This window comes from Eleginops maclovinus, chromosome 12 (genome assembly GCF_036324505.1).
Source record: "Eleginops maclovinus isolate JMC-PN-2008 ecotype Puerto Natales chromosome 12, JC_Emac_rtc_rv5, whole genome shotgun sequence".
Taxonomy (NCBI): Eukaryota; Metazoa; Chordata; class Actinopteri; order Perciformes; family Eleginopidae; genus Eleginops; species Eleginops maclovinus.
In genome coordinates, this window is record NC_086360.1 from 21,486,897 (window position 1) to 21,502,892 (window position 15,996).

A 15,996-nucleotide genomic window follows, 5' to 3' on the forward strand; every position below is an offset into this window, starting at 1 on the left:
CTGGGTCTTAAACATATACCGTTAGATAAGCACAGCTGGAGGATGAATGTCAGCAGGAGTCTGTTTTCATGTCTAAGCTGTATACATTAACACATGAATACAAGGGCCTGGTCTGCACCTTATAAAGCTGCCTCTTATTGCATTAAATTATTTTATCCTGCAACAGCAAAGCCACCTCAAATAGCAACATGACATTTATACACCAACCTTCGTCTTAATGAGCAGGGGAGATGAGTGTTTGTCTGGCAGAAGTGCACTGATTTGCCCCTTAGCATGCTGCCATCAAATAGAAAAACAAGTAAGTAATTCACCTTCTCTCCCCTTTCAATGTGGAAATTGGAGCCTTACATTAGAGCTACATTAATCTCATTTTTAATCTCAGACACAGCAAGCGAAACCTAAAATTGATTCTCTTGTTTTATTTCTTTGAAACATGTATGCCATGAGCGTTCAGAGATTGCTACAAAGGCTTCACACACTCCTGTTTTGTCTGGGTTAACAGCTCATGGAGGAGGGAAAGGGGTTGAGAGTGTGATGGAAGAAAGAACAGAAGGTGGGTCCTGAAGGAGAGGCCTTGCTTTAACAAGCTTATCTCGCTCTCTAATTCAGTTTGGGCCATCAAAGTGTTGAGAGCCAGCGTCGCTAGGGGCAGTTGTATTTTTTGACCGCTACCTGTGACAGCAATTACAGGTTCCCCTTCAAGCCTGCCTTTGTTATGGTGGCAGACTTGAATGCTTGGGTAGAGCAAGATTACCTCAACATTCTGCAACAGGAGCATAATCAAAGTCCCACAATGCATGGTGTCATGCCCCTCTAAATCAGCCAAGCAGCCCCTGCCAACGTCTCTCCCTGGTCCCCTTTATCAAGTGGGTTGCTTGACATTATTGTAATTAAAATTATATGTTTAGGGTTTTCTCACACTTTGCTGTTGCTGCCACAGTGAGCACAACTTCACACGAAAAAGGAAGTACAGGCTTCATACCTCTAGCTTTAGAATTGTAAGACTGAAATGATGTCTGCATGCAAACTTCAGTGCGTTTTGTCATACTAACATTTCAATAGGGAATAGGGAGTTTTTCCAGTTGCAAGTCAAGAGTTTGTGTACTCGCTAAGACATGGCTTTGTCTACATGTGTGTTAGGACCCAGGTCTATGGTTGCTTATGTAGACAGCAGGGGGTCTGCTTTAAAGAACACCCCTCTAATACCCAGAAGGCAGTCCTCAAACTTCAAAAAAGAAAAGCTCTCGAGCAGTGCTGAAATCTCATGAGATGTAAACTCTGAGTAAGCTCATTCCAATCACAGCTCAGAGGAAGAAAAAAAAGGTTCAGGGTTTGTAACATATTGCAGGCAGTTGAAGTGTGGTGCAATGTGCTGAGATGCAGTGCCGTTCTATTATGTGGTAAAATTAAAGCAGTACAGAACCAATGCATTCACTGTGTTGACTTATTTGCTAAATTGACAGTGTTATGTTGCAGTGTGACGAGGCAAATTGTGATGTATGGTTGTCTCAATGTGGTGTTTATTCTGCAGAAGATATACATCATCATGCAAATGTTGGCACTAACTTCACCGGTGATGGAGAAATTGTCAAGTTGCACAATGTGTTTGTACCTATATTGACTGTGAATGGGTACTGCATGTGACAAGTGAGACAGTTTTACAGTGAGGCTTCGGCTATTAGCATTTAGCGGTTGTGTGGATGTGTGGTTGGAGAAGTTGCTCGGTAACATTGCCTCGCCTTTGATTAAAGGGCGTTAACATTATTTTCCCAAGGCCTGACATATTAACACTGATTGTAGAGACATAGACTGCATGTCGATCACTTTCCAACCCATGATTTGATTTTTTAAATTTAGAATAGATGTGTTTATGTGGCTGCAAGAAAGTGTGGTCGTCTTTCAAACTGAAGGTTGTGGGTTTGATCCCAGCCCGAGCAGTCAACATGTTGATATATCCTTGGGCAAGATACTTAACCCCGAGTTAAGGAGTTGCTCCCGATGGCATGGCAAATAATTTATGAATGTGTATGAAAGTTAGCTCCTAGAGCAAGGTGTACTATGAATGGGTGAATGACTTGAAGTATGTTAAGTACTTTGAGGGGTCGAAAAGACTGGATACAGTGCTATAAGTACAGTCAGTTTACCATTAAATCAACAATTAACAGTCATTTTATTTAGTTTTAAAAAAGCATGTAAAAGTGTGCAGTACCTCTTTAAAGAAATGTAATCACATTGGAAGTTCTGCTTTGTTTTGAGATGTAAATGTATTTTCCAATGTTTCCGTTTCATGGAGAGAAAAATGCTGTTTGTTCTTAAGAAAGCAGCTGAAACCCTCTTTATTAGTCACATACATGCACACAGCAGAGCACACACAGTGAAGTGTTCTCTGCATTTAACCCATCCTAGTACTAGGAGCAATGGGGAGGGGGGATTGGAGGTGTCTTGTGCCTTGCTCAAGGGCACCACAGCAGGGCCTAGGAGGTAAACTGGTGAACAAGTAGCAGTCCACTTTCCTTATTTCAAGTCTGTTCGGGGACTTGAACCGGCGACCCTACAATTCCCAGTCCAAGCCCCTACTGACTGAGCCACTGCTGGACTTGTGGGAGTGAATAGTTATATAATATTATCCTTTATTCTCCAGTAGGTAACACGTTCCTCTTAACTTTAAAAGGTTCACATATATTATTTATTGGATATAATTAACATGGTGGAAAAAACTTACATAGAAATAAAGCTTGACCTTTTACTTGAAATCATTGCAGAGTATCTTCTCTGATTCAGAGTGAGTCAGGTAAATGTGATGAAGCTAATATGCTCATACTTGTGGTTGTGCATTTTGGGCAGCAGAGTTTTGAATCTCAACCAGTGTTGTGTAATTTCCTAAATAATGAAGCATAATTGAATCCCTAAACGTCAATATAAGTAAAAGCTTGTGTTTACCGCCTATCGTCCCTGCGTTGTAAATTGTTGGCAACAAATGAGAACTTATTAAAAATTAACCCAAATGGAGCGGTCTGGCTCTCAGATCTGCTGCGGCGTGCAATTTCTGTTTTGCTGAGGCGAGGTGGAGGTTTTAGCCTTGTTTTTCAATACTCTGTGAATAATTGAAACTGACTTTTTGCACCTGGTGTCTTTATACAGTGAATCCTTTAGCATTAAAAGAGAAAAAAACATGCTGACTAGATTGTGAAATAATCTATGAGACTTTTTTACTTGCAGAAATTCTTGAGAAATGTTTCATTCTACCTCTTTTTTCTCTTTGTTCCTCTCCGCTTGCAGGTGGATTTGCTTTTGCCTACCAAGGTCACAGGTGTCATCACCCAGGGAGCTAAAGACTTCGGCCACGTCCAGTTTGTTGGCTCTTACAAACTGGCGTACAGCAATGACGGAGAAAGGTGGAGTATATATCAAGATGAGAAACAGGGGAAAGACAAGGTAAGCAGATTTTACAGCCCATAATGATGGCAATCAAACACAAATTGCACAATATTAACAGATTATTTTCTGGCAAAACTGTTACTTTGTGAAAACACATCTTCATTGTCATGCACTCATAGCAAACATACTGAACAATGTGGTGGAATCAAAAGTGTGTGTCTGTGACAACTACTGAAAGTTTTACATTATATATCACATCACAAAAGGAAAGGGCACTCTGGGCACTCTGGGCACTCGATAGTCAACTGAAAAAAAGTACAGGAAGGACAGAAAGCCGAAGTAGACAGAACCACACACAAAACTGCAAATGCCAAAAGGTTTTTTAAGTATTAAGTGTGAAAAAGCCCATTTCAGGATGTGTCTGTTACTTCTTTCCTCTTCTCTTCAGCATCTTCTTATCTGCGGCTCAAACTGAGTTTCCCTTGTCTGTCCCACTACCTCTCTGTGGTCCAGAATCAGATAAGACTTTGCTGTCAACCTGGTCTGGCTGGTGCTATGCTGAAAATCTTGTTTATGGCCCTTCAACAGAGTACATGTCCATTCCAATCGCCCACGACAACAGAGACAGGGCTGCAGCAGCCTCTCTGCTGATATCAGGAGAGCTGCAGGCACACTGGTGCAGCTAAAGCTGGAGCCCCTTGTTTCTTAGGTACTGGTGACAGGCGAGGTAGTGTTTACTTTTCTCTCTCGCCTTGTCGTGCGTCGATAAGCCAAACTTCTTCTGCTTATTCTGGTGATGTGTTGACTATAGCAAATCAACAAAGGGAGGACTAATATAACTTATACATATATAATGCATAATGCAAACCTATAGAAGTTTATTAAAATAGTCACACTTGAGATTTGTTGCAGATTTGAACCGAACAGAATACAGTTATATTTTAACAGATATATGTCAATTCTCTCATATATCTTTTAAAATATACAGTTAGATTTAATTCTTTATTTAAGTCTTTCAGAGTTCTATATTTAAGATCATATATAGAATGCGTGAAAACAAAACTCAACTGTTTCAAATTAGCAAAATGGGTTCGAGTCATTAGAAAGATTTGATTTTGTGCATATTTTCTAAAAGTTAGCAGAGCTAATTCAAATCAGAGCGCTGCGAGAGACACATTTTTTTGCATAGTTTTTGATGTATAATTGAAAATAGATTCAGATGGTGCTAGATTTAATCTTTAATGTGTATCGGCACCCATTCATTTATTCATGCAAATACATTTTTAAGTTATAATCCAATTTAAAAGCATTTGTGGATGGTTGTCTAATGACTTGAGATCCTTTATTCTTTAATTTGCCATCACGCCTGATTTCATAGTTTGACTCCAGCCCATGCACTGCAGTCTGTGCCCAAAAGCATCGGCTAAGAAGAAGGCTTTCTCATAAAACTGATTCTGAGCAGTCTGTGGAGGAAATGCTGTATCTTCAGATTCCATTTCAAACAATAGATTTTCTTAAATAATTGCCTTGTTATTAGTTTTTTTTCATTTTGGCAGGATATTTGTTTTGTATAATGTCCTTGTTCAGGCAAATAACACTCCTCCATAGCCAGATTGACGACCTTACAATGCCCAATTGATGCCCTTATCCTTGATGCTGAGCCAATGCCTCCTACCAATGCCCAGAAATATTTTCCCATCTCTGCTGCAGTTCACATTCCTTGCTTGAAGAGTTTATAATTTCAACATCCAAGGATGATCTTTGGATATGGGCCACTGCATGCTCAGCAGGATTTTCACTAAAGCAATCTCAATACTGAGCACTGTATGACTTCTGAAGGCCTGGAAAGCATCATCTGAGATAGCAATGGGAGGGAGGGAAAGGCACTGGTGATTTCTCAGGAACCTTTTATGTTTAACATCTTCTAGTATCTAATTTCCTGAATACAACCTAGTGGGAAGCGGTACTCTAGCCAACCTACATATGGATTTAAAAGTATCTTTAAACTTAATACAATAACCATCTATAGCCTCCCCTGTGTTGTTATGGCTGTATGAGTCAGAGCAAAACCAAGCTTAGGCAGTCAATCTGAGTGTGTGTGTGCTCTGTATTAGAGGGCAGGCGTGTTTTGTAAGGCTTCTGAGAATGTCAATCAGTTTGTCCCCAGACGGAGCCACGGGGCTGTTCAGATATATGATTCTTCAAGGTGTTTTCCCCCTTCAGTCAGCTGGAGCAGCCATTAATGCTAGAGGACACATTTGGCTGTTGGACTCCCGAGGCTCCTCCTGCCACACCACAATGCTTGACTTGGCAGGGATATACTGTGTGTGTGTGTGTGTCTGTGTCTGTGTGTGTGTGTGTGTGTGTGTGTCTGTGTCTGTGTATGTGTGTGTGTGTGTGTGTGTGTCTGTGTGTCTGTGTGTCTGTGTCTGGTTCAGGCACAGTGGTAGAGGCTTGTAAGTATTCTTCTCAGCTCCCCCCTCCAGCTCCTGTGTGGCAGAGGCTGCAGGCAGTTAGATCTAGATTGAGAGAAGAGGCTCAGTCAGAATACAGATGTTGTCGAAGCAGGGCACACACACACACACACACACACACACACACACACACACACACACACACACAGTAACCCTCTACAAAATCCATTGAGCGCCTTGTTTGCCTTTTCTATACACATCCCAAATACCTTTGTAGTGCACATGTAACTGAGACAACTAACATAGTCCATTGTTTAAACATAATTAACCGGGATACTTTCCAAAATTATACACATCGGCTCGGCTGCACCCCCACATGCACACAATTTCCTCACCTGGGTCACCACACTGACGCATACTGCACCACTGCTCTTTCCTGGGTGTCAATATTAACACAGTCACTTGATGGAGGCAATCAGGCACAGAAGTAATTGATTTATGTTTAATAGTGTTTCAGTCAGGTGACACAGGGTTAATTAGCCAAAAACCCTTCAGTTCCCTCGAGGTCAGAGGTTAACCTACTGTTAGATAGCCGGAAATACAATCATCTTAAGGGGAACCTCTTATAGTCAGATTGTCTTTTTCTTCAGTCATGGAAAATGTTGGCAGCGAGGTTTCATGCACCTCAGGAAGAGAAAAACACATACAGTGGGGGAAAAAAGTATTTAGTCAGCCATCAATTGTGCAAGTTCTCCCATTTAAAAAGATGAGAGAGGCCTGTAATTTTCATCATAGGTACACTTCAACTATGAGAGACAGAATGGGGGAAACAATCCAGGAAATCACGTTGTAGGATTTTTAATGAATTAATTGGTAAATTCCTCGGTAAAATAAGTATTTGGTCACCTACAAACAAGCAAGATTTCTGGCTCTCACAGACCTGTAACTTCTTCTTTAAGAGGCTCCTCTGTCCTCCACTCGTTACCTGTATTAATGGCACCTTTTTGAACTCGTTATCAGTATAAAAGACACCTGTCCACAACCTCAAACAGTCATACCAAACTCCACTATGGCCAAGACCAAAGAGCTGTCAAAGGAGACCAGAGACAAAATTGTAGACCTGCACCAGGCTGGGAAAACTGAATCTGCAATAGGTAAGCAGCTTGGTGTGAAGAAATCAACTGTGGGAGCAATTATTAGAAAATGGAAGACATACAAGACCACTGCTAATCTCCCTCCATCTGGGGCTCCACGCAAGATCTCACCCCGTGGGGTCAAAATGATCACAAGAACGGTGAGCAAAAATCCCAGAACCACACGGGGGGACCTAGTGAATGACCTGCAGAGAGCTGGGACCAAAGTAACAGAGGCTACCATCAGTAACACACTACGCCGCCAGGGACTTAAATCCTGCAGTTCCAGATGTGTCCCCCTGCTTAAGCCAGTACATGTCCAGGCCCGTCTGAAGTTTGCTAGAGGGGATTTGGATGATCCAGAAGAGGATTGGGAGAATGTCATATGGTCAGATGAAACCAAAATAGAACTTTTTGGTAAAAACTCAACTCGTCGTGTTTGGAGGAGAAAGAATGCAGAGTTGCATCCAAAGAACACCATACCTACTGTGAAGCATGGGGGTGGAAACATCATGCTTTGGGGCTGTTTTTCTGCAAAGGGACCAGGACGACTGATCCGTGTAAAGGAAAGAATGAATGGGGCCATGTATCGTGAGGTTTTGAGTGAAAACCTCCTTCCATCAGCAAGGGCACTGAAGATGAAGCGTGGCTGGGTCTTTCAGCATGACAATGATCCCAAACACACCGCCAGGGCAACGAAGGAGTGGCTTCGTAAGAAGCATTTCAAGGTCCTGGAGTGGCCTAGCCAGTCTCCAGATCTCAACCCCATAGAAAATCTTTGGAGGGAGTTGAAAGTCCGTGTTGCCCAGCGACAGCCCCAAAACATCACTGCTTTAGAGGAGATCTGCATGGAGGAATGGGCCAAAATACCAGCAACAGTGTGTGAAAACCTTGTGAAGACTTACAGAAAACGTTTGACCTCTGTCATTCCCAACAAAGCGTATATAACAAAGTATTGAGATGAACTTTTGTTATTGACCAAATACTTATTTTCCACAATAATTTGAAAATAAATTCTTTAAAAATCCTACAATGTGATTTCCTGGATTTCTTTTCTCATTCTGTCTCTCGTAGTTGAGGTATACCTATGATAAAAATTACAGGCATCTCTCATCTTGTTAAATGGGAGAACTTGCACAATTGGTGGCTGACTAAATACTTTTTTGCCCCACTGTAATGATGTTTCATATTGCTTGCCTTTTCTGAAGAAGTAGCATTTCAGCGCCATCCTCTTCTACGCTGGCTCATTTTGACCTTTTAATGAAGACGTGACCCTGGTTTTCTCGGTATCACTTTGGCCGGTTAAGGCAACATTGGGGCAGAGAGTAAATACCGTACAGGGTCATCACTCCTTGGCCTTTGCAGCGGGTTTAAATAATGTATTATGAAGAACACAATGCCTGCATTACTAATAGGTACCTAGACTATACCAACCTGGAATATCGATAGTTTGGAGTGGAGTTGTGACTCCAGAAATAAAGATTATATTTAGGGGGCGATTAAATGAGACTCACTGACATATTTGACTACAACTGAAACCTTTTTTTTCTCTGAGACTAAAACCAATGCTCTCTGTCTTTGGTAACATAATCCAACAAAAAATAAGAATGACAAATAAAGCATTACAGCATTGTTATAGCACTTAAGTTCCCAGTAGTTAACAGCTAGTGCAAGCAATACTCCCCGTTAGAAGCTGGTGGATCTTCTCTATTGTCCTGATTCTGCTGCTGTCAGGAAGGTAGGACACAGGTGAGGAACAGCGAGTTGTATATTGTTGCATTTACTGTAGTTACAGTCATTTGAATCTGGTACACTTTGAACTGATTGCTCCCAAATACACTGACTGTTAGAAAAATATACAACCGGATGGTCAAAAATATACGAACAAGAATTGAAAGTCCCACACCAACCAACCTTAGGTGTGTGTGGCTGTCTTTCTGAAACTGAATTATTTCATACAGCTACAGTTGTTTACCAATATGATGTTGTTGGGGATACATTCATCGTCTTTTTTTCTGTTATTCTTCCTTGTACTACAGTAATTGCCCTATTGTTTTGATTCTTCACATATCCTGTTCCAGACAGTTTATTTTCGAGACAGAGCCTCTGAAACTGTGCAGGTCCCCAGACAGACTAGCACAGATTCTTGTCATATTTCTATCAGCTGCTGCATTCATGGCCTTCCTGTGCTGCCTTTTATATTGTGCTATCATGGCCCCGGTTGTCACATTACAGTTGTGGCAACTCTCTGGAAGTGACACATGTCTCGCTTCCCTATGTCAAATGTTGTTGTGAAATACAATGAAAGTGGAAGTGATGTCAACACAGAGTGGTTTGGATGCTGGTAGAATTTTGTGCTTGGTTTCAAACAGATGCCCTTCACTACAGGTGTATTGTATTATTAATGTATGTAAGTTGCATGTAATCTGAAAAGGCTATGAACCTGAAATCAAACAGATGCTTTGCAGTAAACAAACTACTCCTGCTCTATCAGCTATTATTGTCACGACAGGAAATAAAATCCATTCTTAATTAATACATGCTGCAGATTTGTTTTGTTTTTTTACTCTAAGACATTTATTGTAATTTAGAGATGGGTTGAGGTTTTTTGACTCATCTGTTTCTCAGCTGGAGAAACCTGAGACTGAATCATACCAAGCAACAAGTGAGAATTGTTTTCCTCACGGTTTCCTGTCAGAAGTTAAACAGAAGTTATTTCAAAACAGCTTTCTGGTCTGTAGGTGATTTATTTCCACCAAGTTTCCAGATCTTAAAAGAATCTGTGCAACCTTGACTTGAATACAAGCTCAATTTGTATTTTTCTAAAACACATTAATGTGGTAAACATGAACTATTCGTTATTAAGGAATTCATGAAAGGGAAGTAATAAATAATAAACTCATGAATGTAACTCAAAACTTCTGAGTCTATCTAAACACATAGATGACTTGTCTGCATTGAAGTGATTTTATACAGATGCTATTCATCATTAAAACATTAATTTAGTTACCTCTCGAGCTGAAAGACTGTTGGATATATAAAGCATTCTAAGCACCATGTGTAGATTACAGGTTAAAAGTATTTAAAGGTAAATGTAAAGAAAGAGACAAGAATGAGAGAGAGAGCAGAGTGTCACGTGATGTAGATGCAGGTGCTAACAGTGTCTGAATACAGTATAAGCTTTCCGCTGCAATATAGATGAGAAACACAGAGAAGGGAATGAGTCTCCCTGCAGCAGGATGAAAAGGCGGCGTGTTTCTGTGAGATATGTGGAATAAGGAAAGCAATGAAAGCGTATGCCTGTCACATGATTTCAGCTTTAGTCTGCAGGTGAAGCACAGAAAACAACATGATAAGAATGAAATGAAAGCCGTCGTATTAAGGTAAACAAGTTCTAAGAAGAGAGGGCAGAGGTTTGATATCTTGTCACATTATCGCATAACGATAAGGGACAATTATATCCTATGTCTGGCTACTATTGGTTTATACAAATTGTCCATGAGTGAATCTATTACGCAATCTGTACACCATACATACAGTGTACAAGCAGTATCTGCTGGATTAACAGTCATTTTAAAAAGGTTTTCATGTGAGGAAAGTGGCATTAGGCTCAGAATTAAGTATTAGGCCCCAAATGAAACCCAGAGAATTCTTTATAACAGGGCTTGACTGCCCATCTGGTGGGGACATTTATGTTGATAGTTTTGTGTGCACTAATAGTAACCATTTTCCTCTGGTCAGGAGCCGCTACTGTGTTTTTATTTGATGATTGTCTTTGCCAAAATGCCAGGGTCAATGTTCTGTCCCAGTCCAGCCCTGCATTATAAAGATGCAACATTTCTTAGTCCTAGTCATGTGTCACTAGAATGCTCATTAAAAAGTAAAATATAGGAACATATCTAAAACATTTCATCATGTCACGTGACTGCTCTTTCACAGAGTTCTTTCACCAATTCTTCTTGTCAATTTATATTTCCCTATTTGTGAATACCGAGTAAGTTATGGTCTTCTAGCTGCTAGTAAAGTGGCCCCTCCACCCAAAATCTCTTGTAGAATTGCAGTCCACCAAGCACCAAGGCTGTGGTTCTAAAATCATCAAATCTGCTCAGTGACCTCTTTGATTGTGATACATAATTTATATGTTTTTACTCGCCTTCGTTATAATGAAACCTTCAAACCCATTTTTTGAATCCAAACCATCGCCTATGATTATTTCAAAGATGACCGCAAAGATACTTAGTTGAATCTTCACTCTGAAATGGTCAACCACTGTCTCCAGCACCAGCTCGGATTTGGCCCACTGATTTTTTTTTCCACACAACAGTGAGTCCCATTACATCCCAATTACACAGGAATAATCATGTCTGTTTAATTGAAATGATCATATCCTTCATTGGAGCACTCCCTGTAGATACATTTCTTTTCTAATATACTTAATTCTTCTGCTATTCAGCACAAACCAACACAAAGCATCTAATAATCAACAATAGAGAACACGTCCCAGTATGGAAATTAGCTTATTTGTATCTTGTAGTTAACCCCTGTACTGTTCTCTCAAGGCTTATCTAAAGGCCTTTAGACGTCATTGAATTAGAATAAAAGTGGTGCAGACACTAAAATCTCACTCTTAATGACTTGAATGTTTAGTTTAAATTGGATACAACAGGGTTTTCAGCACTTCAGTGAAAGATATGCCAGTGGCTACATAATAAGAAAGTGTAGGTGTGTTAATCCAAAATGAATATTAGTTTGTAGCACGATATGTTGTGAGTTATAGAGAGCCAATACTAGAGATACACACTTTTCCCTTTAAAGCAACATTTCTGGCTGCCACAATTACCTTTTATTTAATGCCAAGGCTGAACCTTTTTTAAATGTACAACAAGGTTGAAGGAAAACAAGTCCAACAAATACATGGTACATTTTAATAACACCACACAGTAGGCAAGCAACAACTCAAGTAGGAGTCTGTCATTAACTGTGGAGGTGGAACTTCCAGCTGTGCTGCCCTAACGACGCACAATTTTCCACAGGGGGAAACTATTGATGTGCCCACACGTGTGGTGCATAAAAGAAAGGAACAGAAAGCAGGACCAGATTCAGAGAATGTCCTGTTATTGGCAGTGTTAGCATTGAAGCTCCGATTGGCTGCACTTTATTCAGTAGCTGTTGAGGCGTGAGGCCTTGAAGGTAACAATCTGTAGAAATCAGGCAAGGAATTTACCAGGAATGTTCTGCGCCTGCATCCCTTTTTAAATGCATTTGAATTGGTATCTCTGGTTTTCCACTGATGATGTCCTTTCACAACATGTTGACCTCATGTTTTAAAATCACTCACATATTGCTGCGTAATTACATTTCAGTTTGCAGAAGGAGGTTTGTTGACTATAGGTCCTGTTTGGCAACATAACGATCCCTCTATTCCATTGTCTTTACAGGTATTCCAAGGTAACTTTGACAACGACACGCACCGAAAGAACGTGATAGATCCCCCCATCTACGCTCGGCTCATTCGGATCCTTCCCTGGTCATGGTACGGCAGGATCACTTTGCGTGCAGAAGTACTGGGATGCACAGAGGAAGAGTGAAGTCCCGTCTTCCATCTTTTCTTGCCATTTTCCCCCTATCCCGTGGCATACTGGAGTATCTCACCCAGTATTTCAAAAATAAACTGTGCAACCTGTAAAAAGAAATCAATTTCCAATGGATTTTTCAAGAATACGTGTTTGGTTGTGGTGGGTTGCTGTTTGTTCTTTTTGTACAATGATTTCAAACTTGCCCTTGACCCACTTTTGTCTTTGAGTTTCCTCTTTAAAGCGTGCTCTTTGTGTTTTTATTCTCCTCAAGATTAACCATCCTGTTTGGAATGAACTTCTGTAATATATGTGGGAACGGTGGGGGTGGGGTTGGAGTCGGAGAGGGGTTCTTGCTGTGGTTTCATCCTGTTGCCATGGAAGCTATTAGTACAGTGTCACTTTTTAAAAAACATGTGAAATCTGTCTGTCGTGCTTCATTGGACATTAATTACCAACGTCATACCATAACTAAAACTGTCTCAAATACCATGAGTTCACACCTTAACACATAATCAAATATATTTTTACTTTGATTACGACACTTTCCACAAGCCATGCGTTAACCCTGATGAACACTGGCATTACTACATCAATCAAAACACTATTAATGCTCTTGTATTATATGTAAAAGACTAAAAAATTGCATGGTGCGTGAATTATAAATGTATATTATGACAAATCATGTTAAACCTCTAGCCCTGGGAACAATGGCTTTGATTTAGGGACCTATTTTTATGTGCATTTTTAAATAGTTCTGAAACATTACAACACACTGCAAAAGCTTATTGAAGATACCTGACAACAAAAGGCCCTGCAGTTTAACGTTTTACTGCAGCACACTGAGGCTATCTCTCGTCGACTTGTCTTACTGCTCTCATAAAGAGCTCCATTTTTTATTTGTGTGATTAACGCTCGATTTTTCTAAGATAATTCGATTTTTTTTTGTGTGCTTTGTATTTATTTTTGATTTATTTGTATCAGCTGTCAGATGCATAAGATCTGTGTTAAATGTCTTTGTGTAGTCTTGGAGATCTAACTTGTATCAATTACAAAGCTCAGGATAGATGTAATATTAACCCACAAATGTATCATTTTTGGCCACCTATTTAAATATGTCTCTGTATTATTATTTAAAGAGAACATCAAATGAGTGAGAGCAGTTATTTAAATCATCCCCTTATATGCATTATTCAAATATTCAAAGCAGTCTACTCTTTTCCTTAACCCCCTTGGTACGATAAATAATCATTGTTAATTAAATTGTTCTTTTTGTTTTTCAAAAAAGAGCAAATGTGCGGGATTAATAATACGTCATATCAACCTACAATGCTGATGAGCCGTGGTATCAGTACAGAGCTCTAACGTTAATATCGACAGCCTCTTTATTTCAGGGGATCTGATCTACGTGTACGACAGATGATATAGTGATGAAAAAAAATGTGAAATTAAATTCATTTGAGAGATTGTGGGTATTTGCACTTGACATGACAACAACTCTGCATGTAGAAATTAGTTACCGGGGATAAAGATGCCGCCGTACCAACCACGCCAAAAATACCCTAGTTATGCAGTTTCCAATGATGCTTGGCTGGTTTAATAAATGGAAGCAAACAACTACCTGAGGTATAGCAATGGTGTTACAGCCCTTTTGTGGTTTAAAAATAGACCTGGATTACTCTAGTGGTTCCCACTTTACTCAAAGTGTGGAGTGCTAGAACAACAGCTGAAGGGGGCTGCTTTTATGCTCTGTGTTTCACTTGCCAGCTTTCAAACGCTTAACTCTCCAATCATATTGCAGAAGTACAATGTATGTGTTCGAAGATTGCAGCCCATCCTGAAATAAAACACTAAGAAAAAACATATTTAATTTGATGCACCGAAGTAATTTTGGCTGAGTACCATGGTTATTTTCATTACTTTATATTCAAGGACTGAAAGGGCATTCAAATCAAATGCTTTTATACTTAATTCTAAAAGCACAGCAAAGAACACACCAAGAAAAAATGTGTCACTCACAACATTTTGTTGCTAACTTTATATTGTTGCCTGCTAGGGCATTTAAGGCTGTCATGATACTCTTCGTAGATAACAAGAAACCGTAACAACATAACAAAAGCATATTTCAATTGTTATCTGGCTGATTGAAACAGAGTATAACCTTTATTCTGCTTTGGCAAAGAACAATGGGATATCTTTGGAAAAGTTCACTCGTGTTGCGTTGCCAAACTTCAACTGTACAATGTAAATTACACTGAAAGACCTTGCTGTAGATTACCAATATGTGAAAATTGTAATTGGTGTGAATCAGTGATTGTCATTTCTTAGGTTCATGGACAAAGGATACGCATAAACACACTATTTGTGCACTCTTGAATTGTTTATCGCTAAATAACTAGATCTTGGCCAGCATCTGCTCTGATTGATCTTTGTAGCCAGCTTCCTGTCAGCAGGTCTGCTACAAAGCTTTGAGGAAGTTTGCATGATGTATGAGTTTGAACAGTATAACAAAGACGTCCCAAGGCGCATTATGTTCTTGCATATCATAAAGATCTAATAGCCTTTACTTTGTACTAGCCATTGATTGTCTTGTGCATTGTAAAACTTTATCTCCCAAGTTCAGAAAGGGGAGCAGAGTGGAAACTCATCCTGTTGTTGTATTTCTGTGTCCGCTGTTCACAGAATATTTCTTACCTCCTCAGTCTGAGTGTCAATCATGATCTAGAAAACATAACTATTATAATGCTGGTTAAGTTCAAGCCTGATGAGGGGAGTGAGAAACTGTATACAGTCAAAAAATGTGTTGCTTCAAACAAAAGCTCTTTCAGTTTGACAAATAAAAACATATCTGTGAAAACGTTTGCTTCATTTGAATCTGTTGAATGTGTTAGTTATCACACCTTCCATTTACTTAACCACCTACAATACACTGAGGCTGAGGTGTCAAAGGTAGCAAATGAAAGATAATATCAATAGCTTTGTTATTTTGTTCTGATTGTCGCAATTCACATTATGGCTTTATTCCTTAAAAAAAAATGACAAAATGGCTGATAGGGTTTAACGACTGGAATTGTGTTTGCCGACTGGTTTGTGAGTGAAAAAAAAAAGTCATAAAATAATTGTAGCACTGAACATGATTGTGCTCCAACAAAATGAGATTAAACTCTCACATGCAAGATCTGGCAAATGTTACTTTTTTGTCAGCTGATATACTTTGTTAAATATTATCCGACTTGCTTATAAAGGCTATTTATTGATGACCTAAAGTTAACTGATTAAAGGAAGAGTTTGCCTGCTTGCTTTCCTGAGTAGAGTATTTCATAACGTTTTCACTTGTTTTCTCTAAATGTACAAGGAGCTGTCAGTCGGTTGTGTAAATTAGTTAAACATAAGGAGTGAACATTGATTAAACGGCTAGCCTATAATACCTGCTAGCCTGAAGGTCAAAACATTAATATTTTATTGTTTATTTTTGCTTTATGAGTACATTTTTCGAGA

The 15,996-nt window shown here is 39.5% G+C and overlaps 1 protein-coding gene across 2 annotated transcripts in view; it reads left to right on the top strand.

The window, feature by feature from the left end:
* Positions 1–15,355, top strand: part of LOC134873900 (EGF-like repeat and discoidin I-like domain-containing protein 3) — a 96,863-nt gene extending 81,508 nt beyond the window's left edge. For both annotated transcript variants that reach the window (XM_063897807.1, XM_063897808.1), the window contains exons 9-10: positions 3,280–3,435; positions 12,364–15,355. In XM_063897807.1, the coding sequence (XP_063753877.1) occupies positions 3,280–3,435; positions 12,364–12,513 (306 nt within the window). In that variant the 3' untranslated portion in view covers positions 12,514–15,355. The remainder of the gene's footprint in view (positions 1–3,279; positions 3,436–12,363) is intronic.
* The last annotated feature ends 641 nt before the right edge of the window (positions 15,356–15,996 follow it).